This window comes from Homarus americanus, unplaced genomic scaffold (assembly GCF_018991925.1).
Source record: "Homarus americanus isolate GMGI-L3 unplaced genomic scaffold, GMGI_Hamer_2.0 scaffold40343, whole genome shotgun sequence".
Taxonomy (NCBI): domain Eukaryota; kingdom Metazoa; phylum Arthropoda; class Malacostraca; order Decapoda; family Nephropidae; genus Homarus; species Homarus americanus.
Genome location: NW_024729812.1, coordinates 277,501 through 305,364, shown reverse-complemented (window position 1 = coordinate 305,364; position 27,864 = coordinate 277,501). Strand labels below are relative to the sequence as shown.

The window sequence follows — 27,864 nt, the reverse complement described above, 5'->3', positions numbered from 1 at the left end:
TTTGCATCCAGCCCTGAATTAATTTGCCGCCCTATTTTGGTGTCATCCGCAAACTTGCTTATGTCACTGCTGATCCCAGTATCTAGATCGTTAATGTAGATTATGAACAAGAGTGGGCCTAGTACTGACCCCTGGGGAACCCCACTGGATACACGGCCCCACTCAGATTTAACACCATCTACGCTGACCCTCTGCGTTCTATCGGTGAGCCATGATTTTATCCAATTTAAAACTTTCCCCTCGATACCATGAGCCTTAATTTTTCTCAGAAGCCTCTGATGCGGTACTCTGTCAAATGCTTTGCTAAAGTCTAAGTAAATAGCATCGTAATTTTCGTCATTATCTACTACCTCGAAGACTTTCCTAAAAAACGTTAGCAGATTTGTTAGACAAGATTTTCCCTTTGTAAACCCATGTTGAGAGTCGTAGATTAATTTGCTTTTCTCTAGATGCGATCGGATGCTATCTGCTATAATTGATTCAAGAAATTTCCCCTCTACTGACGTCAAACTGATCGGCCGGTAATTTTACGCTGATGCTCTGTCTCCCTTTTTGAATATGGGTCCTACATTTGCCTGTTTCCACAAGTTTGGCACAACTATGTGGTGTGGTGTTCACGTGGTGTAGTAACTCGTCCTCGGTTGTTGATATGAAGGACCTCACGTGGTCATGGGGACACCGGATGGTGTGGGGTGGTGTCACAGTACCTCACTCTCTGCTAGGTGGTGTTGTGTTATCTTGTAGTCAGGTGTAAGGCAGACCCCCTGGTGTTCCCAGGGTGGAGTGATTAACACCTCCTGGTCAGGGGATGGTGATCAGTTCCCAGGGGTGCTTATGTCACTGGTGAGTCACGGCTCTCACTGGTACTGTCTAGTGCTGAATTCACTGGGTTAAACACTCTTCATCACTGTTCAACACGGATCTCACTTCTTTCCGAAACGAAATTGACACTTTTGATTATGTAGATATCCCAGTGGTGAGGATGGGTCGGGGAGAGGGACTTGAGGAATGGGCCAACACGGCCAAAGAAGGCTCTGCTCAGCAGGAGCAGAGCCTGAATAGGTCTTGACCCTTCGGTGATCAAGGATGGTGTGTGTGTGTGTGTGTGTTTTACGTCCGGAAGGATATATGGCTACGGGAGATCACCTTGACCAATGCCGAGGTGAGGACCCGCGTCAGGTAGACTCCAGTAGATCTAAGTCCTGGCAGCCCTGTGTAACCTCTCTTGCCTCTGTGACCTGGAGGACATCGCCATATGTGTGTGGAAGTAGGAACTGCACACTAATTAGAAAGGTAGAAAACTCATGGCATCAAAGGTGACATCCTTAAATGGATTGGGGCGTGGTTACAGGACAGGAAACAGCGAGTGAGCATTAACGGCACTAAGTCCCATTGGAGCAACGTCACAAGTGGAGTTCCCCAAGGCTCAGTACTTGGACCATTATTATTTATTATATACATAAACGACATAGATATCGGCATTGACAGCAACATAAGTAAATTTGCTGATGACACTAAAATAGGACGTGTTTTCAATCTGACGAGGACTCGGCAAAACTACAGGAAGATCTAAACAAATTTTTCGAATGGTCTGAAAAATGGCAGATGAAATTCAACGTCGACAAATGTAAAGTACTCAGTATAGGAGATGTAAACAGGGAAACCAGATACCAGATGAACAACGATGCCATAGAAATCCGACTGCGAGAGATTTAGGAGTAATGATAAGTAGGAACCTTAAGCCAAGTAAACAATGTGTTTTTGCTCGTAACAAGGCTAATAAAGTACTTGGGTTCATACAAAGGAGTGTTAGTTACAAGACTAGCGAGGTCATCCTAAAACTGTATCTTGCTCTTGTGAGACCACACCTGGATTACGCAGTTCAGTTCTGGTCACCGTATTACAGAATGGATATAGAATCCTTGGAAAGAATTCAGAGAGAATGACAAGACTAATCCCGGGCATTAGGAACCTTGAGTATAGAGACAGGTTAAAGCATCATAATTTGCACTCCCTTGAGAGACGTAGAGCGAGGGGCGACCTGATAGAGGTGTATAAGTGGAAGGCAGGGCTAAACAAAGAGGACATTACAAAGGTACTCAAACTATCCAACCAGGAGCGAACTCGTAACAATGTTTAAATTAGACAAATTTAGATTTAGGCGTGAAATAGGTAAACACTGGTTTGGAAACAGAGTACTGGATGAATGGAACAAGTTACCAAATATCATCATTAACTCGAATACGCTGAATTGCTTCAAACATAGGTTGGATGCTCATATGAGCAATAGGGGTTGGGTGTAAACGGGACTGCCCAGTATGGGCCAATAGGCCCGCTGCAGTTTCCTCCATTCTTGTGTTCTTATGTTCACATGAACTTTGCAACTGAGGTCTGGGGTCAGTTTGTACCAAGGAGGCTGATTGGCTGGTGGACGGACACGTGAAGGATCACTATAGTTCTTATTATTTAATATATTGTATTTATATTCGGATACTTTAAGGTATAATACTATTCAGTTTTTATCTCTGATAATTTCCGTACTTGAGGAAGCAAAAATTAGCTTGTGAAACATACTGGTAATAAAAACATCATAAACGGAACACGAACGTGATGAAAAAATTTAGTAACGTAACTTTGCCTCGCCCCGTGACGTCATGCAGTGTGATTGAAGATGTTGCTGAAATTTCGCAATCCTTTCTTGTTTTCCTTGACATTTACTTTACTAGTGCGTTTCGCATGCTAATTTTTACTTCACCAAGTGCGGAAATTATTAGAGATCAACACTGAAAAAAATATATTCTTTATAATTAAAAAAAACGGGTAAATAAATGAAATACGAAAGCTCGTTTGAGTGACCCTGTGTGTGTTTTCTTGTTAGCCAATCAGTTGCCGTGTTACAAACGGCTCTAGGGCTCATTTGCAAAGTTCGAATGAACAGACTCAGTCATCACAGCCTTCGGAGACAGGTCTTACTGTAGATAAGACTGACAGCCTCTAGCTTGACCCCTGCACGGCCGTTGGTGAGGTGGGAATAGGATCAGCACCTCGTGTCGGCAGTCACCCGTGTGTCTGAGTAGCCCTTTTCTGAATCCGCATTGCTCCTCCCTCGTCGGGAAGGGCCTTGGGAAGGTGGACTAGTTCCGTTCAACCTTGGTGGCCGACCGCTGCCGGCAAGGCATCATTCAAACGGTCAAAATACAAACTTCAAGCAATCACGAACAATGACACATGCAACCTGGAATGTCCGAACTTTCTTAGATGTGAGCGGTGAAACAGAGTGGCCACATAGGTGGATTACACTCTTTGCACACGAACTCTAAAAATATAACATCGACATAACTGCTGAGTAAGACGGTTTTCTAGCTCAGACTCACCACTTGAAATCCGGGAAGGATATATTTTTTTGTGGAGAGTTTACCCGCGGACGAGCGTCACCTGTACGGAGTTGGCTTTGCTGTGAAGAGCAAGCTGCCGCGACACACCCCTGAGCCTCCAACTGATGTTAGCGAACGACTCATGACCTGGTGAATCCCATTTGCGAAGGGTCACTTTACCACCCTTATAAGTATCTACGCACCGACCTTGGATTATAATGGTAACACCAAGAAGGCATTTTATGAGTCCCTCAATAATGTTTCACTCGACATCTCTTCCCCAGACAGGCTTGTCCTTTTGGGACACAAACAACGAACTTTGGAATTTAGTTATTGGTCAACATGGTGATGGTAAGATGAATAATAATAATTGTTTAAGGCTCGTCACTCTGTTGAAAACACTAACTAGTCATAACCAATACTCTCGTCCAGGTGATACAAGACGTTCTGTGTGCACCGGCACTACAAACACTGGCACTTGTTGGACTACATCATCACCCACGCTACAAACACTGGCACTTGTTGGACTACATCATCACCCACGCTACAAACACTGGCACTTGTTGGACTACATCATCACCCACGCTACAAACACTGGCACTTGTTGGACTACATCATCACCCACACTACAAACACTGGCACTTGTTGGACTACATCATCACCCACGCTACAAACACTGGCACTTGTTGGACTACATCATCACCCACGCTACAAACACTGGTACTTGTTGGGCTACATCATCACCCACACTACAAACACTGGCACTTGTTGGACTACATCATCACCCACGCTACAAACACTGGCACTTGTTGGACTACATCATCACCCACGCTACAAACACTGGCACTTGTTGGACTACATCATCACCCACGCTACAAACACTGGCACTTGTTGGACTACATCATCACCCACGCTACAAACACTGGCACTTGTTGGACTACATCATCACCCACGCTACAAACACTGGCACTTGTTGGACTACATCATCACCCACGCTACAAACACTGGCACTTGTTGGACTACATCATCACCACGCTACAAACACTGGCACTTGTTGGACTACATTCACCCACGCTACAAACACTGGCACTTGTTGGACTACATCATCACCCACGCTACAAACACTGGCACTTGTCGAGTTACTACCACTCTCTATCATCCATGAATCTATCTAGCCTCCTTTTGAAACTTTCCAGAGTTTCCGCACTTACTACAAAGTTGCTAAGCTTGTTCCACTCGTCCACCACCCTATTTGTGAACCAGTTTCTTCCTATCTCCCTCCTAAACCTAAACTTATCCAACTTGAATCCGTTGCTCCGAGTCCTATCCTGCTCGGATATTATAAGAACTTTATCTATATCCCCTTTATTGATTCCTTTCACCCACTTAAATACTTCTATCATATCTCCCCGCACTCTTCGTCTTTCTAGGGAATGCAAGTTAAGTTTCTTTAACCTATCCTGATATGGAAGGTTTCTAAGTCCCGGAATCATTTTGTCATTCTTCGCTGCACCGACTCTAGTGAATTTATATCCATTCTATAATAGGGGCACCAGAACTGAAACCGCATAATCGAGGTGCGGCCTGACTAGCGCAAGATATAGTTGCAATAAGACCTCTGCACTCTTGTTACTTACACTTCTAGATATAAAACCCAATACTCTGTTTGCCTTATTTCGAACATTAACGCACTGTTTTCTAGGCCGTAGGTCCGGGCTTACAAGTACCCCTAGGTCTCTTTCACAATTCAACTTCTCTAGGTTGATGTTGTTAAGGCTGTATACATTATAAGTATTTGTTCTTCCAATATTAAGTACATATACACGTAGGTCAGACAAGGTTAAAAAACACAAGAAAATTCAAAGTTAACACATAAGGAGGAAATTAAATATCTGGAGGTCCACACACAAGTAAATACAGGTTAAAGGTCAACGTTACAGAGTCACACACAATTTAAAATGATCTACCTGAAAGTCACATCAGGTCAAATCAGGTCACACCAATACTATAAATTTATAAAACATCGCAGATCACAAAGGTAGAGGTCACATCAAGTCAGGTTAGGTCACCGATACTATAAAAGGTTACAGGTCAGAGAATAAATCTTATCTAGGGACACATTAGGTCAGCTCAGGTCACGTCATCAATACTACAAAACGCTACAGGTAACAGAAATGGAGTTGAACCTACATGGAGGTTACGTTAGGTCGAACCATTACAAAATCCCCCAGGTTAATCCACCTGGCGGGGATTACACACTGTCACAATTACCTTCAACCAGCGAGGATTTCACCTGTATCTTATTTTTCAATTAAACCTGAATAAGAGTTATATTTTTACCTCATTCTCCCGTTAACCTCTGCCGCCTCGTTCATAATTATTGTTATTTACTAGATCAACCTCGGGATTAAATTGCTCATCATCTCAGTAATGGTCTTAATTAAAGCTTTAGAAGCCTTCATTGTATCACACACACACACACACACACACACACACACACACATACACACACACACACACACACACACATACATACCTTTGCTTTGAGTGATATCAAACATGGAAAAAAAAACAAATCATAGTAAAAAACAACATTAATCTTCATCAAGTATCGTAAACTCACTTCTCAGCTCCAACTCACACACGACCGTAGCTTTTTTTTGTCTTCAATAAACTTCTAACTACGTCTCTAGTTAGAGTAGAGTCTTTGTGCAGTTTCAACTTCATTTTAGTCCACACTGTTATATATGTCAAGAGTTAAGGGGAACATTTAAAGAACCCTTCGCTATATTTACGTATCTTTAACCAAAACTTGCATTTGTGGTAGAGTCTCAGCGCCCTTCCTCCTCCATGTTAAAGGGAGATATAATAACTTGAATTATCGCAAGAATTGTGTATATGTATGTATAGTATATTCATATGGCAGAATGTACAAACTGTATATATGTGGTATGATTCTGTGAACCTGAATTTTGTGTATGTGGGAAGTGTGTGTATGCTTTATGTACGCGTGCTGTGCTTTGAATGTATGTTTGTTGTGTATACGCGTTATATATAGATGTCTGGGTTTTTCTGGATGAATCCTTCGTAAAAACAATACAACTTCAGATTCCGCTCAGCCTTGCTCCAGCGGCAGAGGTGAGGCAGAGTGTGATCACGTTTGAGGGTGTTGTCCTTAGTGTGTGTGTGTGTGTGTGTGTGTGGCAGCCAGGGGATATGATGGTGAGTCTCTCTGTCTGTCCATCACCGCACTACCACATCACTTTCACTACCACCACACTACCACTATACCACCACTACACCCCACCACAACAGCCCAATACCATCACCACACGACCACTACACGACGACGACCACCACCACTCACCTCCATTACCACCACCACCTACTACCACCACTACCACCACACTACCACTACACCACCACAATCACTATCACCACCACCATCACAATACTACTACACCACCACCACCACCACCGCCAAACCACCACGGCCCCCTCAGCCTTCAGCCAACATGAACACTCTTGGTAAAAGGTAAAATGTTGGCGGTTCTGCTGACATATATTTTTTTGTCAACCAACACTCAAAGTGTCCGGCCCTCAGAACCACGACCCTTCCCTCTTTATTATTCTCTCTCTCTCTCTCTCTCTGTCTGTCTCTCTGTCTGTCTCTCTCTTCTGACAGGTGTCGGAGGAGGTGGAGAGAGATAATACAGGAAGAGCAAGATGAGGTAAGAGAGAGGAAGCAGGAAGAGACGGGAGCCGGAAAAGGGGAGAGAGAGGAGAGCGGTAGAGGGAAGGTGGGGAAGGAGGGAAGTGATGAACCAGATTTTCGGTAAGCCCTCCCGCCCCTCCCCTCCCTCCCCACCCCTCCCTTCCCACCCCTCCCCCCTGCCTCCCACACTGCACTGGGGGTTACAGTGGACAACACCTCACCGGACTACTCATAGCTACAAGGCACCCTGGACAAGCTACAGGCATGGACTACGGAGAAAAAGGTCACCATCAATCACAGCAAAACCGTAGTCATGCACATCAACACCGCCACCACTCCAGTGCAAGCTCTAACAGTTACAGTGGGTGCCCATCCTCTCCAGTTAGTGCAGTCTGCCAAACTCCTGGGTGTAACTATAGACCACAAACTGGACTGGAAGGCCCATGTAAACAACACTATCAAGGCAGCATCGTAACGACTCTACATGCTACGACGACTCAGGTCACTTGGCGCACCCACGCCAGAGCTGAGGACCATCTACAACGTATTTATACTCCCCAAACTAACGTATGCGTCACCAGCCTGGTCGTCTTCTCTCAACTCTACCTAACAACGTCGGCTAGAGAAGGTACAGAAGAGGGCCTGCAGAATCATGTTCGGCCAGACTACTCCGGCTACAACAACGCTCTCTCCACCCTGGAAATCCCAACCCTCAGTGACCTCCACCACCACTCACTAGCAAAGTTTGGTAATGGACTACTGCACCATCCTCGTCATTGCCACTTACTACCACCTGCCCACCTCGCGCAGTCCGCCACTACAACAAAATTCAGCCCATAAGAGCCCGCACTGATAGATATAAGAACAGCACCATCCCATCTATTGTTAAAATAATAAACAACTCCTGACTTATGTACTGTACAGCCCTGTAAATGTATTAAAGTATATTATTATGTCTAAATCACATGTAAGTTCGTATATTTTCAGCCACCGGCTGCAACTCTATTAAATTATTATTATTATTATTATTATTATTATTATTATTAACACACACACACACATACACACACACTACTTTGCTGTCACTCGGAATCGAATATGACGATCATCCAGCTATGATACAATGATATGAGTTATTAGGGATGTCACCTAGGTTGGTAGGTTTTGAGGTGACTAAAGAGGCCGATACGGGACCCGCAGCGTCGTTCACATTCGTTGCACATGTGGAGGGCTGCATATAGAGCGGGAGGGGCGGTGGCAGCGTCTTTCCGGCGTTGGCGATTGTCTGCCTCGGTTTGCAATCGGGCTAACTCGAAAGTATTGGCACCTTCTCGTGTGGTGCTCCTCCAAGCGTTACGGTGTGAAGTAATAGACTCCCAGGGGAGGGGAGCCGATTTGGCACTTTTTCAGGTTTGTCTTAAGACTATCCTTATACATTTTCAATTGCCCGCAGGCGTTACGTTTACTATTCGTGAGGTGACTGTAAAGTAGCTGCTTTGGCAGTCTACTGTTGTCCATGCGGGTAACATGGCCAGTCCAGCGTAGTTGTTCATGGATAATGGTAGCCTCAATGCTCCTACAGTTGGTGTCAGGAAGAATACTAGCATTTGTTTTCTTGTCTTCCCAGCGAACTCGGAGGATGGAACGTAGACTACAGAGGTGAAAATTTTCAAGTGCCTTGAAATGCCTCCTGTATGTAACCCATGTCTCACTGCCATATAGCAGGGTGGGGAGGACCACTGCTCAATATACGTGAAACTTTGTAGATAATTTCAGCTCCCTACAGCTGAAGACACGGGTACGGAGTCTGTCAAGGCTTGAGATGCACATCTGATCCGATGCTGAATCTCTTCGTCGATGTCCGCGGTGGTGGACAGGTGGAAGCCAAGATACCTAAGGGTAACAGTAGAGAGGGTAGTACCATTTAGCTGGATGGATGGTGGAGGTGTGGCTGAACTAGGGGCAGGCTGAAAGAGAATCTGAGCCTTACGCACATGCACCTCAAGGTCGAATTGTGCATACGCATCTTAATAGGAGTTCAGAATCTCCTGTAGGTCGCGTTCAGTGTGAGCGACAAGGGTGAGGTCGTCTGCATACTAAAGTTCAGTAATGGAAGCTTCCGACACCTTTGTTCCTGCCTGGAGTCGCCTTATTTTGGAAAGATCCTTCATCCGGTACTCTATGTCCACCCCGCCGGCTAAGTTGGCGCTGGTACGAGTGAGGGAGGCAGCCAAGAAAATGGAAAAGGGAATTGGCGTCAGTACACATCCTTGTTTTACCCCTGTTTGGATGGGGAAGATCTCAGACTGGGACCCATTGTGCAGGACACTGCCGTTCATGCCGTCGTGGAGTTGCCTCACATTGGCGATCAATTTTGGTGGGCAGCCAAACCGGATGAGGGTCCGCCAGAGGTCTTCCCTGTGACCACGTCGAAAGTATTGGATTGATCCATAAATGCCATGTACAGGTCACGACGCTAGTCTGTGCAATTTTCCTGTATCTGGCGGACAGCAAAGATCATGTCAATGGTGCCACGTGATAGTCTAAAGCCACAAAGAGATTCTGGGAGGAATTTTTCTGCCTCAGGTAGTGGTCTGTTTAGGAGGACTCGGGCGATAATCTTGCCAGTTACGGACAGCAGCGAGATCCCACTGTAGTTGCTACAGTCTGACCAGTCTCCCTTGTTCTTATAGATTTTGACTATGGAGGCGTCTATAAGAGTTTGGGGGATTTCTTCCTTTTCCCATATATTATCCAGGAGAGAGTGGAGACGGCTAGTAAGCAGAGGTCCTCCTGTTTTGTTCACCTCGGCTGGGATTCCATCAGGCCCTGAGGCTTTGTTATTTTTCATCTGTTTAATGGCACACACACACACACACACACACACATACACACATACACACACACACACACACACACACACTCATACACAAACACAAACGGATTGTCGGTCGTACAAGGAGAAAGTATGTATACCTGAGACGAATATCTACATGTGCTTTATTATCTGTATACACAAGTCAATCACACATACATGTTCGCCCACATAGAGACATTTAGTCCCCCACACACACACATATCCCAAGGGTAAAAAAGACGTCAGTATGCGAATTAGGCAACGTTTACGAGATTAAGCCCTTCAGATATATATATATATATATATATATATATATATATATATATATATATATATATATATATATATATATATATATATATATATATATATATATACGCTGTAGTCAGACCTTCAGTGAGGCGATCATAGTCACGTCAACCCAACTTGTCTATAATTACACTGGCCTGGAATTTACCGAAAGCGTATATGAGGGTTCTGGGTGTGGTGTGTGGGTGTGGTGGTGTGTGGGTAGTGTGTGGGGGTGTGTGTGGGTGTGGTGTTGGTGGTGTGTGGGTTGTGGTGTGTGTGGTTGTGGTGTGGGTATGGTGTGTGGGTGGTGGTGTGTGGGTGGTGGTATGGTGGTGTGTGATGGGTGGTGTGTGGTGTGTGGGTGGTGGTATGTTGGGGTGGTGTGTGGGTTGTGGTGTGTGGGTTGTGGTGTGTGGGTATGGTGTGTGGGTGGTGGTGTGTGGGTGGTGGTGTGTTGGGGTGGTGTGTGGGTTGTGTGTGTGTGGGTTGTGTGTGGTGGGTAATGGTGTGTGGGGTGGTGTGTGGGGGTGATGTGTGGGTTGTGGTATGTGGGTGGTGGTGTGTGGGTGGTGGTGTGGGTGATGGTGTGGTGTGGTGTGTGGGGTGGTGGTGTGGTGGTGTGTGGTGTGTGTGTGGGTGGTGGTGTGTGGGGTGGTGTGTGGGTGGTGGTGTGTGGGTGGTGGTGTGTGTGGTGTGTGTGTGGGTGGTGGTGTGTGGGTGTGGTGTGTGGGTGTGTGGTGGGTAATGGTGTGTGGTGGTGGTGTATGGGTGGGGTGTGTGGGTGGTGTGGTGGTGTGTGTGTGGGTGGTGTGGTGGTGTGTGTGTGGGTGTGTGTGCTGGGGTGGTGTGTGGGGTTGTGTGTGGGTGGTGGTGTGCTGGGGGTGGTGTGTGGCTTGTGGTGTGTGTGGTGGGTGTGTGGGTAGATGTGTGTGATTGGTGGTGTCTGGGTAGATGTGTGTGGGTGGTGGTGTGTGGTTGGTGGTGTGTGGATGGTGGTGTGGTGGCGGTGTGTGGGTGGTGGTGTGTGGGTTGTGGTGTGTGGGTGGTGGTGTGTGGGTATGGGTGTGGGGTGGTGTGTGGGTGGTGGTGTGTGGGTTGTGGTGTGTGGGTGGTGGTGTGTGGGTGGTGGTGTGTGGGTGGTGGTGTGTGGGTGGGTGTGTGGGTGGTGGTGTGTGGTGGTGGTGTGGGGGGTGGTGTGTGGGTGGTGGTGTGTGGGTTGGTGTGTGGGTGGTGGTGTGTGGTGGTGGTGTGGGGTGGTGTGTGTGGGTAGATGTGTGTGATTGGTGGTGTCTGGGTAGATGTGTGTGGGTGGTGGTGTGTGGTTGGTGGTGTGTGGATGGTGCGGCTCGAAAGCTGGTGGTGATAGTGATGGCGATGACTACCGGTGGTGGTGATGGTAAGTGGTGATAACAGTGGTGGCGGTGGTGATGACAGTGGTGGCGGTGAGTGGTGATGACAGTTGTAGTGGTGAGTGGTTGGCGGTTGTGAGTGGTAGGGTGGTGAGCGCTAGTAACGGTGGTAGCAATAAGTGGTGGTATGGTATAAGTAATAGTGTGTTGGTAATTGGTGGCGAGGAGTGTTAAGTGGTGGTGATCTATGAGGTTGGCAGGAGTAGTAGTTGTAGTGATAGTGGTAGTTGTTGGAGTGGTGGTTGTATTTGTAATAGTAGACTAGTAGTAGTGGTAGTCTAGAGGTGATAATAATGGCGGTGGTGGAGGTGTGTGTGTGTGTGTGTGTGTGTGTGTGTGTGTGTGTGTGTGTGTGTGTGTGTGTGTGTGTGTGTGTGTGTGTCCAGTTAAGCAAAGGTGATGAGGCGTGTATGTGTTGAGATTACATATGCCAACGTGAACTTGTAAACAAAATATATGTTTAATTACTTGCATTACATGGTAGATGACACACACAGATGAGGGCAGTAATGCGTATTGATCTATGTGAAGAATTGCTGCTTGATGAATGTTAATTGTACTCTCTCTCTCTCTCTCTCTCTCTCTCTCTCTCTCTCTCTCTCTCGGCGTTGAAATATATAAACACAACAAGTGGTAAACTCTACACACAATCTTTGAACACGAGTAATAAATAAGCTTATCGTAAACTAACTACAAAACTTTTTTTTCAGAATTTTCGTACATTTTTTGTTATAAATTTGGTATTTTTCTATACACTTAATATAGTATTTTATTCGATAATATTTTAATTTATTTCGGTAATTCTTTTTTTTTTCCCTGATATTTTCGAAGCTCTTTTTTCGTATCAACAATCCCATAACCTCAACCTAATACAGTTTGATCTAAGGTGACCTCTCGCTTCTATCAGGTAAATTCTATCTTCTACTCTTAGCTATAACCAGTCAGGCTAAGAGTAGGTATATCAGTACCCAATAAAAAATGTATTTGATTGTTATTAGTCGCAATTTGTCCTCCAATAGTATTCTTATCCATATCAGTTTTTCCACTCTCCAGAAACTCTTGTCAAGTGCTCGTTCCTGTTTTGCTAAATGCATTCTCGTCATTTTTCGTGTCTCCTGAAGTATACAATGAGGCTATACAATTGTTCATCCTGTGTAAAAAAAAAATACAAAATATAAGATCCGTAAGGGGAAGAGGGAGAGGAAGGGGGGATGGGAAGGGAGAGATGGAACTAAGGGGGAGTGAGGAGGGGGAGAGGGAAGGGGAAATGGGAAGGAGGATAAGAGGGGAGGGGATTTGTGCCAGATGTGTCGTGAGTCTTACTAGAGAATTAACATGACGTGCTGTACTATACTTTATCTATTTTATATATATTATTATTTTTTTTCGGGGGGAAGTTGATGACGTTCGTAATCTTAAAGAGTAAATTATGTTGGCATCAGCAGGAGGGATAAAGCAATCGCCTCCCTTCACTTGTCTGTTTGTTGGTTTTTTATCTTTGTCTTTTTTATATTAATTAGACTGATTTTTGCTTTGTATTTATGTTTGCATTATAGTTTATCTGCTTTGTTTGTTGATCTGTCATTTTTTTTCTTTCATGGCTTCCGTTCGTGTGTGTGTGTGTGTGTGTGTGTGTGTGTGTGTGTGTGTGTGTGTGTGTGTGTGTGTGTGTGTGTGTGTGAGTCTAGGAAGGTCTTTAGTAATCCATGAATATCTCTCTTTGTGGTGGTGCCAAGGTCAAGGCCAAGTGCCAGAGCCAAGTGCCGAGGTATAGGTCAAGTGCCTCCCTACTCTTCCCCATCTTACCCCCACTCCTCCCCCACCCTTCCACATCCCTCCCCATACTTCCCTACTCCTCTCCACCATCTCCACGCCCCTCCCCATCCCTCCCTACCCTTCTCCACCATCTCCACCCCTCCCACCTCCTAATCCCCCCCAACCCCGCCCCACACCCCTCCCATCCTTCCCCATACCCTCCCTACCCTTCTCCACCCTCCCCACCTCTCCCAATCCTCCCCAATCCCGCCCCACACCAACTCCCCATCCTTCCCCACCTCTCCCCGACCTTCCCCATACTCCCCACTCCTCTCTATCACTCCCCTATCCTCTTTCTGATGACTCCAGCCATAAATATCGCCCAGGTCCATCCTCAAGGGTCTGGTCTATAAGATCCTTTCAACTTATGAGGTCTTCTTTTTTTCTTATAATATTGCCTCGATAGTTTCGGCTCCACCTATCATCTAGTTCCGGAGGTGGGAGATGGCTGATGGCTTATGGTTAGTAATATTCATAAAAGATTGGCTGGTTCATGGCTGATGGCTTATATGTGATGATAGCCATAAAAGATTGACTAGCTTATGGTTGGTGATTGTCATTTGCTGGCTTAAGGGCTTATGGCTGATGGCTTATGGTTGGTGGTCGTCATAACAGGTCGTGTTTACAGTACCGGGAAGGATGTATACTTGTACCGGTGACGGGGGTGAGGGTTTAATGGTATCGGTTTTGACGTACTACCCAGAGCTGGCGATAGTTATGGGTCAGCCTCAAATTACTAGGCAGATTGTTTATTATAGCTGAGAGAGAGAGAGAGAGAGAGAGAGAGAGAGAGAGAGAGAGAGAGAGAGAGAGAGAGAGAGAGAGACACTACTTTAAATAATCAAATTTCCCGTAAATGTATGTTCACCACCAAGCACTGGAAAGGTTTGGCCGTGAACTACTGCACCACCCTCGCCATCGCCACCTCCTGCCACCTGCAGCCCCCCCCAACCAACTCGCGCAGTCCGCCACTACAACAAAATTCAGCCCATAAGAGCCCGCACCGATAGATATAAGAACAGCACCATCCCATCTATTGTTAAAATAATAAACAACTCCTGATTTATGTACTGCACAGCCCTGTAAATGTATTCAATGCATATTATATCATTATGTCTAAATTAAATGTAAGTCTGTATATTTTCAGCCACCGACTGCAACTCTATAAATAAACCGTTTATTATTATTATTTTATTATTATTACATCTTAACGTCAACATTCACGCCTCTTAATTGTTTCCCAAGAAGAATTTGTTATTTCTATAAACAATGAAACAAATTTATATATATATATATTTGTGTGTGTGTGTGTAAATTATTCATCCGGATCGCTATTTACATCCATCCATCCATTCATACATATATACAAACATACATACATACAAACATACAATATTGATTCATACAAAATAGTGGCAATAAGTTTGTGTGTCTGTGCAATAAGTCACCGTAGCTTATTGCATTATTGGAACAACTCACATCAATAACAGCAAGAGGTAATATCTGGGGAGTTTTTTTACTTTTTGTTTCTAAAGTCACGAAGCAAATAGCGATAAGGTTGAATAATACACACACACACACACACACACACACACACACACACACACACACACACACCTCAACATAAATTTGATACACACAAGCATTCAATAATTTAATGAACTACCAACATTATGAAAACTTGCTGTAAAATTCTTGTAAATTCGTTGCAGAAAAATATAAAAATTGAAAACAAGAAATACCAAACCCTGTCTTGTTGAGTTGCCAGAGTTTATTAAATGTGAACTATTTCGTGTAGTCTCTTAGCAGGTGACATTATAACTCAGGTAGAGCAGGTAAACCCCCCTCTCTCTCTCTCTCTCTCTCTCTTGATCTGTATCTCTCTTTCTCCTCAATTCCTCCCTTCTCTCTCTTTCCCTCTCTCTGTATTCCCCTCCACCTCTCTCTGTCCTTCTCTCTCTCTCTCTCTCTCTCTCTCTCTCTCTCTCTCTCTCTCTCTCTTTACCACCACATACTACCCCAACAAACTCTCAATCCGTCTCACGATTGACGACAATTTTCCCTGAATATCTTCTTCACCATTTGCCTGGTAAAGAAAAATAAGGAAGGATTTGTTTCCTCGGCCTCTTGCTTGGGCTAAACGTTGGCAAATACGTTTGACGTTTTTATGTTCTTGGTTTCCTTAGAGCTTTCGAGAAACGTTTTACGACGGTGATAGCTAAGGAAAAGAGAGAACAGGTGTACTCAGGACTTTTACGAGAGAGAAAGTGCAAAGGTATTTATGTATTTATATATATATATATATATATATATCTTTGCAGGTGCGCGTGATCTAGGTATATGCTAAAAAACACAAAGACAAATGAAAACACAAAATTCTCAAGTGCTTTCATGTTTTTCACATCTTCAAGGATGAACAGCCTCTGTTCATTCCTGAAGATGTGAAATACATGAAAGCTCTTGAGAATTTCGGGTTTTCTTTTCCTTTGTGGTTTTCAGCATATGCAAATTTATGTGTGTGTGTGTGTGTGTGTGTGTGTGTGCAATAATAATAATAACTGTAATAATAATAATAAACTGTTTATTAATAGAGTTGCAGCCGGGGGCTGAAAATATACAAACTTACATGCGATTTAGACATAATAATATATGTTCAATACATTTACAGGGCTGTACAGTACATAAATCAGGAGCTATTTATAATTTTAACAGTAGATGGGATAGTGCTATTCTTATATCTATCAGTGCGGGCTCTTATTAGATGAATTTTGTTGTAGTGGCGGACTGCACGAGGTGGGCGGGGTACTGCAGGTGGTAGTAAGTGGCGATGACGAGGATGGTGCAGTAGTCCACTACCAAACCCTGCTAGTGCGTGGTGGTGGAGGTCACTGAGGGATGGGATTTCCAGGGTGGAGAGAGCGTTGTTGTAGCCGGAGTAGTCTGCGCCGAGCATGATTCTGCAGGCCCTTTTCTGTACCTTCTCTAGCTGACATTCTTGGGTAAAGTTGAGAGAAGACGACCAGGCTGGTGACGCATACGTTATTTTGGGGAGTATAAATACGTTGTTGATGGTCCTCAGCTCTGGCGTGGGTGCCCCAAGTGACCTGAGTCGTCGTAGCATGTAGAGTACGAGGCTGCCTTGATAGTGTTGTTTACATGGGCCTGCCAGTCCAGTTTGTGGTCTATAGTTACTCCCAGGAGTTTGGCAGACTGCACTGACTGGAGAGGATGGGCACCCACTGTAACTGCTGGAGCTTGCACTGGAGTGGTGGCGGTGTTGATGTGCATGACTACGGCTTTGGTGTGATTGATGGTGACCTTTTTCTCAGAAGTCCATGCCTGTAGCTTGTCCAGGGTGCCTTGTAGCTATGAGTAGTCCGGTGAGGTGTTGTCCACTGTAACCCCTTCAGTGCAGTCATCCACGTACCTCCACCTGTGAGGAGTGTCTGATAGAGCGTCGTTAATCAGGATTAGGAAGCACAGTGGTCCCATTTTGGTCCCCTGGGGAACACCGCAGGTGAGGTGTTGGAATGTGGAGAGAGAACCCTGGTACCTCACTGCCTGACGACGCTCACTCAGGAAATCAGGTTGGTGGGCAGCCCTAGTGCAATGGCCTTTTGATAACAGTGCAGTGATCAACACGGTCAAAAGCCTTTCTGAAGTCAACAAAGGCAACGGCCAGTGATATCTTACCTTTCTCCAGGTTTTTGTGCAGAAAATCCAGGAAACTAACTAAGCAGTGTAATGTAGAGGAGGTCCTCATATTGCCAAATTGCTGTGGATCAATTGACTGATAAAAACAAAGTCTTCACAGAGTAGACTGGGTATGGGGGTAATGGCAACTGGCCTGTGGTCACTAGGGGACTGTGGGGTGGGGACTTTGGGGATAGGGGGTGACTTATGCAGTTTTCCATTCATTGAGGCATTTGCTTTGTCTGCGAGATGCATTAATATTGAAACAGAGGGGGGTGGCAAGTTCGACTGCAAACTCATTGTAAATTTTGATTGAGAGGTCAAATGGGGTTATAGATCATTTGGATTTAAATTTCAGGAGTTTGTTGGCAATTTCAAATGGTTAAACACTGGGAGGGGGTGAGGGGGAAGGTAAGTAAGCCGGGCGGAGAGTGAGGTCAAGACTGGGTAGGGTATGACATATGGTTGCAAAGTGGTAATTAATTATCTCAGCTGCCTCTTCACTTGGTAAATGAGAGATAAAAGGAAATGTGGAAGACTGACGGTTAAGACCACAGAGATATTTTGCCTTAGAGTACCACTGACCGTTGCCGACTTCCTTGAGGCTGTGTACTTTCCTGGGATAATAAGACTTCTTGGCTGACTTGATTTCCCTGATGACTTGGTTACGTAGACTTTTGTACAGGCGGTTGTTGGTGTAGTTTGCCTTGTTGTGCTGCTCAATTAGTCTTTTGATACGGGGTGTAATCCACGGGATATCATCGGGGTGGATCCTCAGTGTCTTGAATGGAAAGAAGTGGTGGGAGGCTTTGGTGATAGTGTCCAGGAAATTATCCCACTTGTTCTGCACATCGTCTACCTTGATCACTTTAGTCCAGGGATACTGGGTCACCCATTGTCCTAAACGCTGCATGGCAGAGTCAGGGGTAGGTCGGTAATTCCTGGTGACAACTGGCGGTCGTGAGATGGTAGGTGAAGGTGACCACAGTAGAGTCAGGTGGGTGCTCTGCCCCATGGGAGACAGCGGCTGGGGGGGGGGGAGGTAGTGGTTGCCGAGATCAGTCACGATGAGGTCCAGGGTGGCATTGCCATGTGTGGGAAAGTCAACTATTTGTGCAAAGTGGAGGTGTTGGGTGATGTTGCTGATGTCTAACTCATTAAAGTCACCGCATATTACTAGCTTAGCACATGGAAATCTGGATCTCAGGGAGTCAGCAGTGTCTATTATATGAGTAACCAGTACATTTGCGGTAGGTGAGCCCTAGGGGTGATAAGCCACACAAACAATGAGGGAGGCAAGCTGGTGGGGGTGGGAGGTGGGAGTAACCTTAACCCACAAAGGTTTTACATCCTCAGGTACATTAACACCTAGGTGTGATGGTTTAAGGTCACTACCTCAGTATAGCACTACACCACCACCTCTCCTCGTGTTGTGTCATGTGCTCACACTACTGTACCTCGTGTTGTGTCATGTGCTCACACTACTGTACCTCGTGTTGTGTCATGTGCTCACACTACTGTACCTCGTGTTGTGTCATGTGCTCACACTACTGTACCTCGTGTTGTGTCATGTGCTACTGTACCTCGTGTTGTGTCATGTGCTCACACTACTGTACCTTGTGTTGTGTCATGTGCTCACACTACCATGCTCGTGTTGTGTCATGTGCTCACACTACTGTACCTCGTGTTGTGTCATGTGCTCACACTACTGTACCTCGTGTTGTGTCATGTGCTCACACTACTGTACCTCGTGTTGTGTCATGTGCTCACACTACTGTACCTCGTGTTGTGTCATGTGCTCACACTACTGTACCTCGTGTTGTGTCATGTGCTCACACTACTGTACCTCGTGTTGTGTCATGTGCTAACACTACTGTACCTCGTGTTGTGTCATGTGCTCTCTGCTCATGTTGTGTCATGTGTTCACTACTGTACCTCGTGTTGTGTCATGTGCTCACACTACTGTACCTCTGTGTTGTGTCATGTGCTCACACTACTGTACCTCGTGTTGTGTCATGTGCTCACACTACTGTACCTCGTGTTGTGTCATGTGCTCACACTACTGTACCTCGTGTTGTGTCATGTGTTCACACTACTGTACCTTGTGTTGTGTCATGTGCTCACACTACTGTACCATATGTTGTGTCATGTGCTCACACTACTGTACCTCGTGTTGTGTCATGTGCTCACACTACTGTACCTCGTGTTGTGTCATGTGCTCACACTACTGTACCTCGTGTTGTGTCATGTGTTCACACTACTGTACCTTGTGTTGTGTCATGTGCTCACACTACCACCCTGTGTTGTGTCATGTGCTCACCTCTGTGTACTCACACTACTGTACCTCGTGTTGTGTCATGTGCTCCTACTGTACCTCGTGTTGTGTCATGTGCTCACACTACTGTACCTCGTGTTGTGTCATGTGCTCACACTACTGTACCTCGTGTTGTGTCATGTTCACACTACTGTACCTTGTGTTGTGTCATGTGCTCACACTACTGTACCTTGTGTTGTGTCATGTGTCACCTGTACCTCGTGTTGTGTCATGTGCTCACACTACTGTACCTCGTGTTGTGTCATGTGCTCACACTACTGTACCTCGTGTTGTGTCATGTGCTCACACTACGCTTGTGTTGTGTCATGTGCTCACACTACTGTACCTCGTGTTGTGTCATGTGCTCACACTACTACCTCGTGTTGTGTCATGTGCTCACACTACTGCCTCGTGTTGTGTCATGTGCTCACACTACTGTACCTTGTGTTGTGTCATGTGTTCACACTACTGTACCTCGTGTTGTGTCATGTGCTCACACACTGTACCTCGTGTTGGTCATGTGCTCACTACTGTACCTCGTGTTGTGTCATGTGTTCACACTGTACGTCATGTTGTGTCATTTGCTCACACTACTGTACCTCGTGTTGTGTCATGTGCTCACACTACTGTACCTCGTGTTGTGTCATGTGCTCACACTACTGTACCTCGTGTTGTGTCAAAATTGGGATATTCTTTCCAATGACCTTGTAAAGTATATTATTGATCTGACCTTGAAACATGACCTTGCAACACCTGCTTAATCACGTACAGCACACGATTAATGTCCTTGTACTTGTTTAATTTAGAATGTTTGTACTTTATTATGCCTTCAGATTAAATTACCATAATGGTTTATTCAATACCTAAACTAACATTCCAGGTTTACTTCCCCATTACACGCAAGTCCATTTAGATCACACAATTACACACCACATTGGGTAAACTCAGTATGTGTTGGTTTCCAATTTGCCTCAAACCTTATTACACTAACTAACATCGCACTTGGTTGATAGTAGTTAACACGATATTTTTTTATAGTGTTAATCTTAATTATGGTTAAATTTTCTATGTTAAGTGAATCTACGTGAGAGTCTAGGTAGAGAAGTGAGAGGTGAAGACGTGACTAAGGACGTGAACAAAACACATACTTCATATCCGAATCACCTGTGAACCCTCGAACCTTTTTGAGATTTTTCGAATGCATTAATTACCGTTCCTTAAATCGACAGCTGTTTCGAATCATTTTTGGTGGAAAGGGTTAAAAATATTATATTCAATTCATTTCTTAATCTTTAAGACCTGGAGATCCGAATCTTTAAATCATGAAATTTTTCGAATCATATATTTCAATAAACCAATCAGTTACAAGCATTAACTTATAGAATAAAAACAACGCCGCTAATTGGCGTTTGTTTGTGACGTCATAGTACAACAAGCCAATTATCACCCTGAACACCTCTCTTACGTCAGAAATATTGCCCATCAGTGTTAAATTTATAGAACAGTAGTACAAACATACAATACTCATTCATGACGTCATATAACTTAATGCATCAATAAACAACCCTCTTCACTGACGTCAAAACCAACTCACCTATCATGCATCCGCGTCGAATCCATAAAATACACTAAACCAATCAATACCATCTCTACTGAGACGTCAAATAATAATAATCAACCAATCAGTATTCGAGTTTTAATCTCATATACAAACACCAGCCAATAAAAAAAACAACAACCACCACGTCTCATCACTCAAGGAAAACACCACCACCATCAGCAGGTTCTCCCACCGCACCACTTATAATATAAATTCTCGTGTATGGACAAAAAAAAACATGATATGCAAATGAGATGGAAATATCACCCCTTCTTCCCATAGAGAGATGTATAAAAGGCAAATTAACCCGAACGTGAACCATTGTGTGTGGCGTGAGCAGGAGGGGAGGGAGGAAGGGAAGGATGGAGGAATGAGGTGACGACGAGGAACGGAGGAATGGAATGGGGAAGAGAAAGGGAGGGAGGCAGGGAGAGGAGGGAGGGAGGGGAATGGATGGAGAGGGTAATAGGGAAGGAGAGGAAGAAAGGAGAGAGGAGGAAAAGAAAGAAGGATTAGAGAGGAAAGGAAGGAACTAAAAGAAGCAGATGAGAGAAGAAGAAGGAAGAGAAAAAGAGAAACGGTAGAAAGAGAGAGAGAGAGAGAGAGAGAGAGAGAGAGAGAGAGAGAGAGAGAGAGAGAGAGAGAGAGAGAGTGTTGCAACACAATAGACGGGTAAGGTTGTTCGTGTCCTTAATCCATTAGGTAGTGAAGGGAATCACAAACCTTGTGTGTGTGTGTGTGTGTGTGTGTGTGTGTGTGTGTGTGTGTGTGTGGGTGTGTGTGTGTGTGTGTGTGTAATAAAATTAACGGTTTATTGAAGAGCTTAGCAGAAGGCTGAAAATATACAGTTATATTTGGGAATGGGTTACGAATTACAAATAATATACAAGTAACATAAGTGATACAAAAGACATATAATGACTAGATAGAAAACTCAAACTACAGTTCATTTCAACATAGTGACAGTGCAAGGAGTAGTGTTTACTGGGAGTGAATACCTGGTTTATTAAAGTTATTGATAATTTTACAATGGTTGGACTGGGCTGTTTTATAGCGATCTTCCTGCACGTGGGCTGGATGCGGTTGTGGTGTCGAACAGCATTCTCGGACAAGGATCTCAGGTGGTGTAGGAGCCGGTGTCGGGGATGGTAGAAGCTTACCAAATTTGCAGATGAGGTCGTGGTGATGGCTGTGAGAGTCGAAAGGGTCAGTGTGTTGAGCGCTTCTTGATATGTGGGAGTAGGAAGGAGAGAATAATCTTGCATGCCCTCTTTGCACTTTTTCTAGGTGTTTACGTTTGTGGCATTTAGAGGAAGACCGTGGGGAGGCATAGGTGAGCTTGGGAAGTATGAATGTTGTGTAAACACTGAGGAGCTCTGCAGGAACCTGAGGACTTGAGTCATGGAGGAGGTGGAGACGGAACTGGAGGTTTGACAACCTCACTGACTTGTGGTTTCCAATTTAGTTTGTTGTCTATGGTGACGCCGAGGGAGCTTCGTGGAATCTACAACCTGGAGTGTGTTCGGACCTAGAGTAATGGAAGGAGGTGGACAATGTCGGAGGAGAGGTTGATGCATAACTATGGTCTTGATGGTTGTTGATGTGTGTGTGTGTGTGTGTGTGTGTGTGTGTGTGTGTGTGTGTGTGTGTGTGTGTGTGTGTGTCCTCCTTCTGCTCCATTATATGCGACTTTGCCCTCTCAAACACTCTCCCTCTCACCCTCCAGATTTTTTCACCCTCTCTCCCACTCACCTACCTCTCACTTACCCCCTTTCTCCCTCCTTGTCTCACCTCTCTGCCCCTACCTCTTCTTTCCTCTCTCTCACCCTATTCCTTCCCCTTCAGTTTTATCCTCTCTCTCCACCTAATCGTTCCCAATTCTCTATTCTCTTCCCTTATCCTTCACACCTCCTACATCATATCTTTTATCTCTTCCCTAAATCCTTCGCTTGCAGGCGGCTCCTCGACTTCCTCTCTCTCCATACCGGCTAAATCTCCCCTCCCCCAAAACGCCGCGGTCCATGGTCTAAATTTTTACCCGGTTGCAGCATCACGGAGTTGAATAATTTATCTCAAGGGGCAAGAGTTAAGTTTTTTTTTTGTCCTATCTTTCATTTTGTGTCTTTATCTCTCTTTTCTCTCTTTTATCTCTCTTTTGTCTCTTTTTTCTCTTTCTCCATCTTCTCTTGTCTGTGTTTTATTTTCTCACTGTCTATCTTTCTCTTTCTACTCTCGTCTCTGTTTTTTTTCTTTCTTTCTCTGTCTCTTTTTCTTTCTCTATCTCTTAGTCTCTTTCGTCTCTCTATTTTCTCTCTTTATTCTTGTTTGTATGTATGTATGTATGTATGTATGTATGTATGTATGTATGTATGTATGTATGTATGTATGTATGTATGTATGTATGTATGTATGTATGTATTTTCTCCTCTATCCTTCTCCTCCCTCTCTATCTCTTTATCTCTCTCTCTCTTCTCTCCCCTTCATTATCCCAGCCCTTACACGAGACAGAATCATTCATTATACAATCTATCATTATTAACTATAGTCAACTCATTATCAACTCATCATTAACTCATAGTCAACTGATCTTCAACTCATAGTCAATTGATCGTCAATTTATAGTCAACTTATCGTTAACTTATCGTCAATTCATCGTCAACTTATCGTCAATTCATCGTCAACTTATCGTTAACTTATCGTCGACTCATCATCAACTCACAGTCAACTCATAGTCAACTTATCTTCAATTCATCGTCAACTTATCGTCAATTCATCGTCACCTTATCAACTCATCGTCAACTCTTGTACCGATAAATAATTAGTTTAGTTATTTAGAGAAGCGAATCAGATTTTACCTTATTCAATGTTGGATGATTAGAGAGAGAGAGAGAGAGAGAGAGAGAGAGAGAGAGAGAGAGAGAGTATAATCCTCTTGAATTATTAAAGATTGAATGTTTTTTTTTAATTTTTCTCTCTCTATTTCTCTCTGTTCCCCCACTCTCTTTCCTTTCTTTTCCTACTTCTCTATTATTCCATCTCTCGCCTTTTCTCCTCTCTCTCACTCACTCTTTTTCTTTACCACTTTTCCCTCTCTATTTCCCTCTCTCTCTCTCTCTCTCTTTTTGGCATCTCTCTCTCTCACCTATTTATCCCACCAGTAGCTTAGTTCCCTCTCCCCTGTGTGCTTTCCATCTTTATTTACTCCTTCTCTTTCATTCTCCTTTCTCTCTCTATCATTCTCTTCCTCCTTCTCCTCTCCTTCCTCTCTCTGCTATTCTTTTCCTCCTTCTCCTCGCCTTCTTCTTTGTTACTCTCCCTCTTACTCCTCTTTCTTTCTTTTTCCTTCTCCTTCGTCTTTGTTCTCCTCCCACTTCTTCCTCTTACTCCACCTCCTTCTTTTCCACCTCCCCCTCTTTCCTCCTCCTTCCTTCCTACTTCTTCCTCCTCTCCTTTTAATCACCTCCTTCTCCTCTCCCCCATACATTTAATTTTCACCTCGTATCAAATAAGTATTCCTTCTTCCTCCTTCTTCTCATTCTCCTCTTCCACCCATTTTCCCTTCTTCGTACTTTTAATCGTCGTTATGGTTCTCCCTTTTCCTCATCCTTTTCCTGTTCCTATTCACTTTATATTTTCCCCCTTCCTCCTCCTCTTCCTCCTCCTTCTCATCTTCCCCTAATTTGTTCCCCTCCGTCACCTTCCCTCCTTCCCCTAATTTTTCTTCCTCTCCTCCTCTTCCTCCTTCTCACCTTCCCCTAATTTGTTCTCCCCTCCTCCTTCTCCCCTATTTTTTCTCCCTTCCTCCTCCTCCTCTCACTCACTTTCTTCTCGTCTCTCCCACACACTCAGTTATCACCTCGTATCTGACACATTTTCCAATAACCGATAGTTTAGTCTTCTGGTCTAGTCACAATCCTCTACTTATCACCCCCTGATCCCCCCGACGCTCCTGCTACGCGTCTGGTACACGTCTCAAACATGTCTTTTCTTAAGTCTGCTGCGTATGGACTGTTGTGTAGTTTTTAGAAGCTTGTCAACACGGCCCGTCATCACTATTACTCCTAACACTACCACCACCACAATAACCAGTACTACTGTGTACACCACCACCATCACAACAACCACTATTAATATGTACAGTACATCACCACCACTATGTACAGTAGTACATTACCATTACCCACGTTTGAAGTACGTCTGCTCATAGCTTACAATGTCTCTATCGTGTATCTGGTGTACATCAGCTGTACTTACGAGGACGTCGCCTATATGTCGGCTGTAGGACTCCGCTCTACGTCTGCTATGCATGTGTCTCACTACAGAGTCTTCTGCTATATGTCTAGTCCTTATCTCCTACACGGCTGTTACGGGGCTGGCAGGGTCTACTATCGGACCTTACTACCGGTCAGAAACCGGTCTTGCTACTGGTCAGCTACCGGTCCCAGCTCGTTATCTCCTACTGGTGGTGAGGTAGCGTCCTCCAGCAGCTTCCGGCCTCCCGTTATCTCCGGCCTGGGTCCCCGGGAGGACGGGTCTATTACCTCACACATCTAAGTTATGTCCTTCCCGCTCCGTCCTGCGACAGTCAGTGTGGGGAAAATAAAATAGAGTAGTTCCCCCTTTATCTCAGCAATTTTGCATCTTTTTGGTCACTGTTTCGTGTAAAGATGTGAAATAAAAGATGAATTAGACGCAGAAAATCATATGTGTAAGAATGTCGTTTTGTTATATAGCGAGCTACTTAACATCTTTTTAAATCGAAGAGAAATATGATGTTGCAAATATGTGTGTGTGTGTGTGTGTGTGTGTGTGTGTGTGTGTGTGTGTGTGTGTGTGTGTACATAGGCTACAGGGTAGAGCAAAACTTACTTTGCAGTTATAAAGTGACTTGTTGCGTCTCCTTTTTTAACTGTAGCTGTATATAGTTAAATATATTTACTCATGTTGAAATTGAAGAACACTATAACATCAGGTTCAGTTCACATTTATGGTTAACATAAACTACTATTATTATGCGGTTATGCTTCAGTTTCCTTGTATGAACGTAAATGTGCATTTATGTAGTGACTTTTGCTTCACCCTGTACAATATATAAATTTTGAATAGTGTGGGAGCCAAATATTCTTTGACGGAGAGCAGAATGATGTGGAGGACAGGAAGAGGCCGTAAAGAGAGGAGCATAAGAGGCCAGTCACAAGATGTCGACCACCTACCTCAGCTAGGAGGCCAGTCACAAGATGTCGACCACCTACCTCAGCTAGGAGGCCAGTCACAAGATGTCGACCACCTACCTCAGCTAGGAGGCCAGTCACAAGATGTCGACCACCTACCTCAGCTAGGAGGCCAGTCACAAGATGTCGACCACCTACCTCAGCTAGGAGGCCAGTCACAAGATGTCGACCACCTACCTCAGCTCACGCCCACAACCACATAATACACTCACCGGCAACTGCACGCCACTGTTGCCACCCCACACATCACGGTCTTCTTACCTTACCGTACAATTTCCCCCAAGGTATAATTAAGGTTGTTGTTGTTGTTGTTGTTGTTGTTGTACCTGCTGCTGCTGTTGTTGTTATTGGTGTTCTTGTTGTTGCTGCTGCTGTTGTTTTTATTGTTGTTCTTGTTGTTGGTGGTGTAGGTGTGTGTGTGTGTGTATGTGGCGACCTGTGGTGTAATGGTTAACATGATCGCCTCGCAAGCGAGCGGACCAGGGTTCGATCCCCGGGGAGTGTAACTATAGGCAAGTGTCTTTACGCCATTTGCCTCTGTCTACCCAGCAGTAATTGGGAACCTGGATGTTAATCGATTTGCGGATCGAATTCCTGGGTAATGGTTAGCCAGTGCAGTTGGCGAGTTGCGCGGTCTTCTCTGACTATTCCTTAACACTGGGTCATGCAGCTCGTTAACTTCGGGTGTGGTTGTTGTGTTGGCGACAGCTTCTACACCTTAAACAAATTCACGTCTAGGTGGCCCTAGGGCCGGCCATCCTCATTACACAAGGGGCAACCATTGTGTGTGTGTGTGTGTGTGTATGTGCTCACCTTGAACCCCAGAATTAGCCTTTAAACAATTACCCCAAAAAACTCCAGGTGTACACGACGGGAAACGAACGCCAGTCTGTCGTACCATAGAAAAAACACCACCACTTTAAGTCTAAAAACGAGTGAGCGAACGTAAGTCTGGCGTAGCTGATATACGTGTTCTATCATGGTCGGGTTGTGAGGATTGCCACTAAAAGCAGAAGGCGGGTGAGTGTTCGTCTGTCGTAATCTCCAGATAAAAGAGACATTCACGGAAGACAAAACACAACACGTATAGAGACAAAGGAAACGTGATAACAGGTCAAAAGAAACACAAGTGAAGGTAACTGAGGAAAAATGATATACTACAAGGTTGAGGAGGAAATGAAATCAACAATAGAAAATGAAAGAAATGATGAAATATGAAAGAAAAATATTTATGAACCTCTGGACAATAATCTAAAAGGAAAATTATTGATAAAAGTAATGAACAAAGTAATAAATAAAGCCAAAAATTTTAAACGAAAGTCAAAACAGAGAGAAAGTATTAAGTGAGAGAGAGAGAGTTTTTAAAGAACGCAGTACATAGAGGAATAGAAAGTAATGGTGGATAATGATAAACATAAGTTAATATATTTCAACAAGAACATATAGAGAAAGTACAGTAGAATGAAATGAAAGAAATATTAAAAGAAAGTAAAAGAAAGTATGTAAATAAACTAGAAGAATGAAGACAGTACTGGTAGTTTATATTAAAAAAAATAAAAACATAA

General features: G+C 44.4%; 1 protein-coding gene across 1 annotated transcript in view; it reads right to left on the bottom strand.

The window, feature by feature from the left end:
* The window catches only part of LOC121866833 (ring-infected erythrocyte surface antigen-like), a gene marked incomplete at its 3' end in the record, with an annotated part of 83,553 nt that extends 58,177 nt beyond the window's left edge, over window positions 1-25,376 (bottom strand). The window contains exon 1 of the mRNA XM_042366570.1: window positions 25,249-25,376. Within this exon, the coding sequence (XP_042222504.1) occupies window positions 25,249-25,376 (128 nt within the window). The remainder of the gene's footprint in view (window positions 1-25,248) is intronic.
* Between the last annotated feature and the right edge of the window lie 2,488 nt (window positions 25,377-27,864).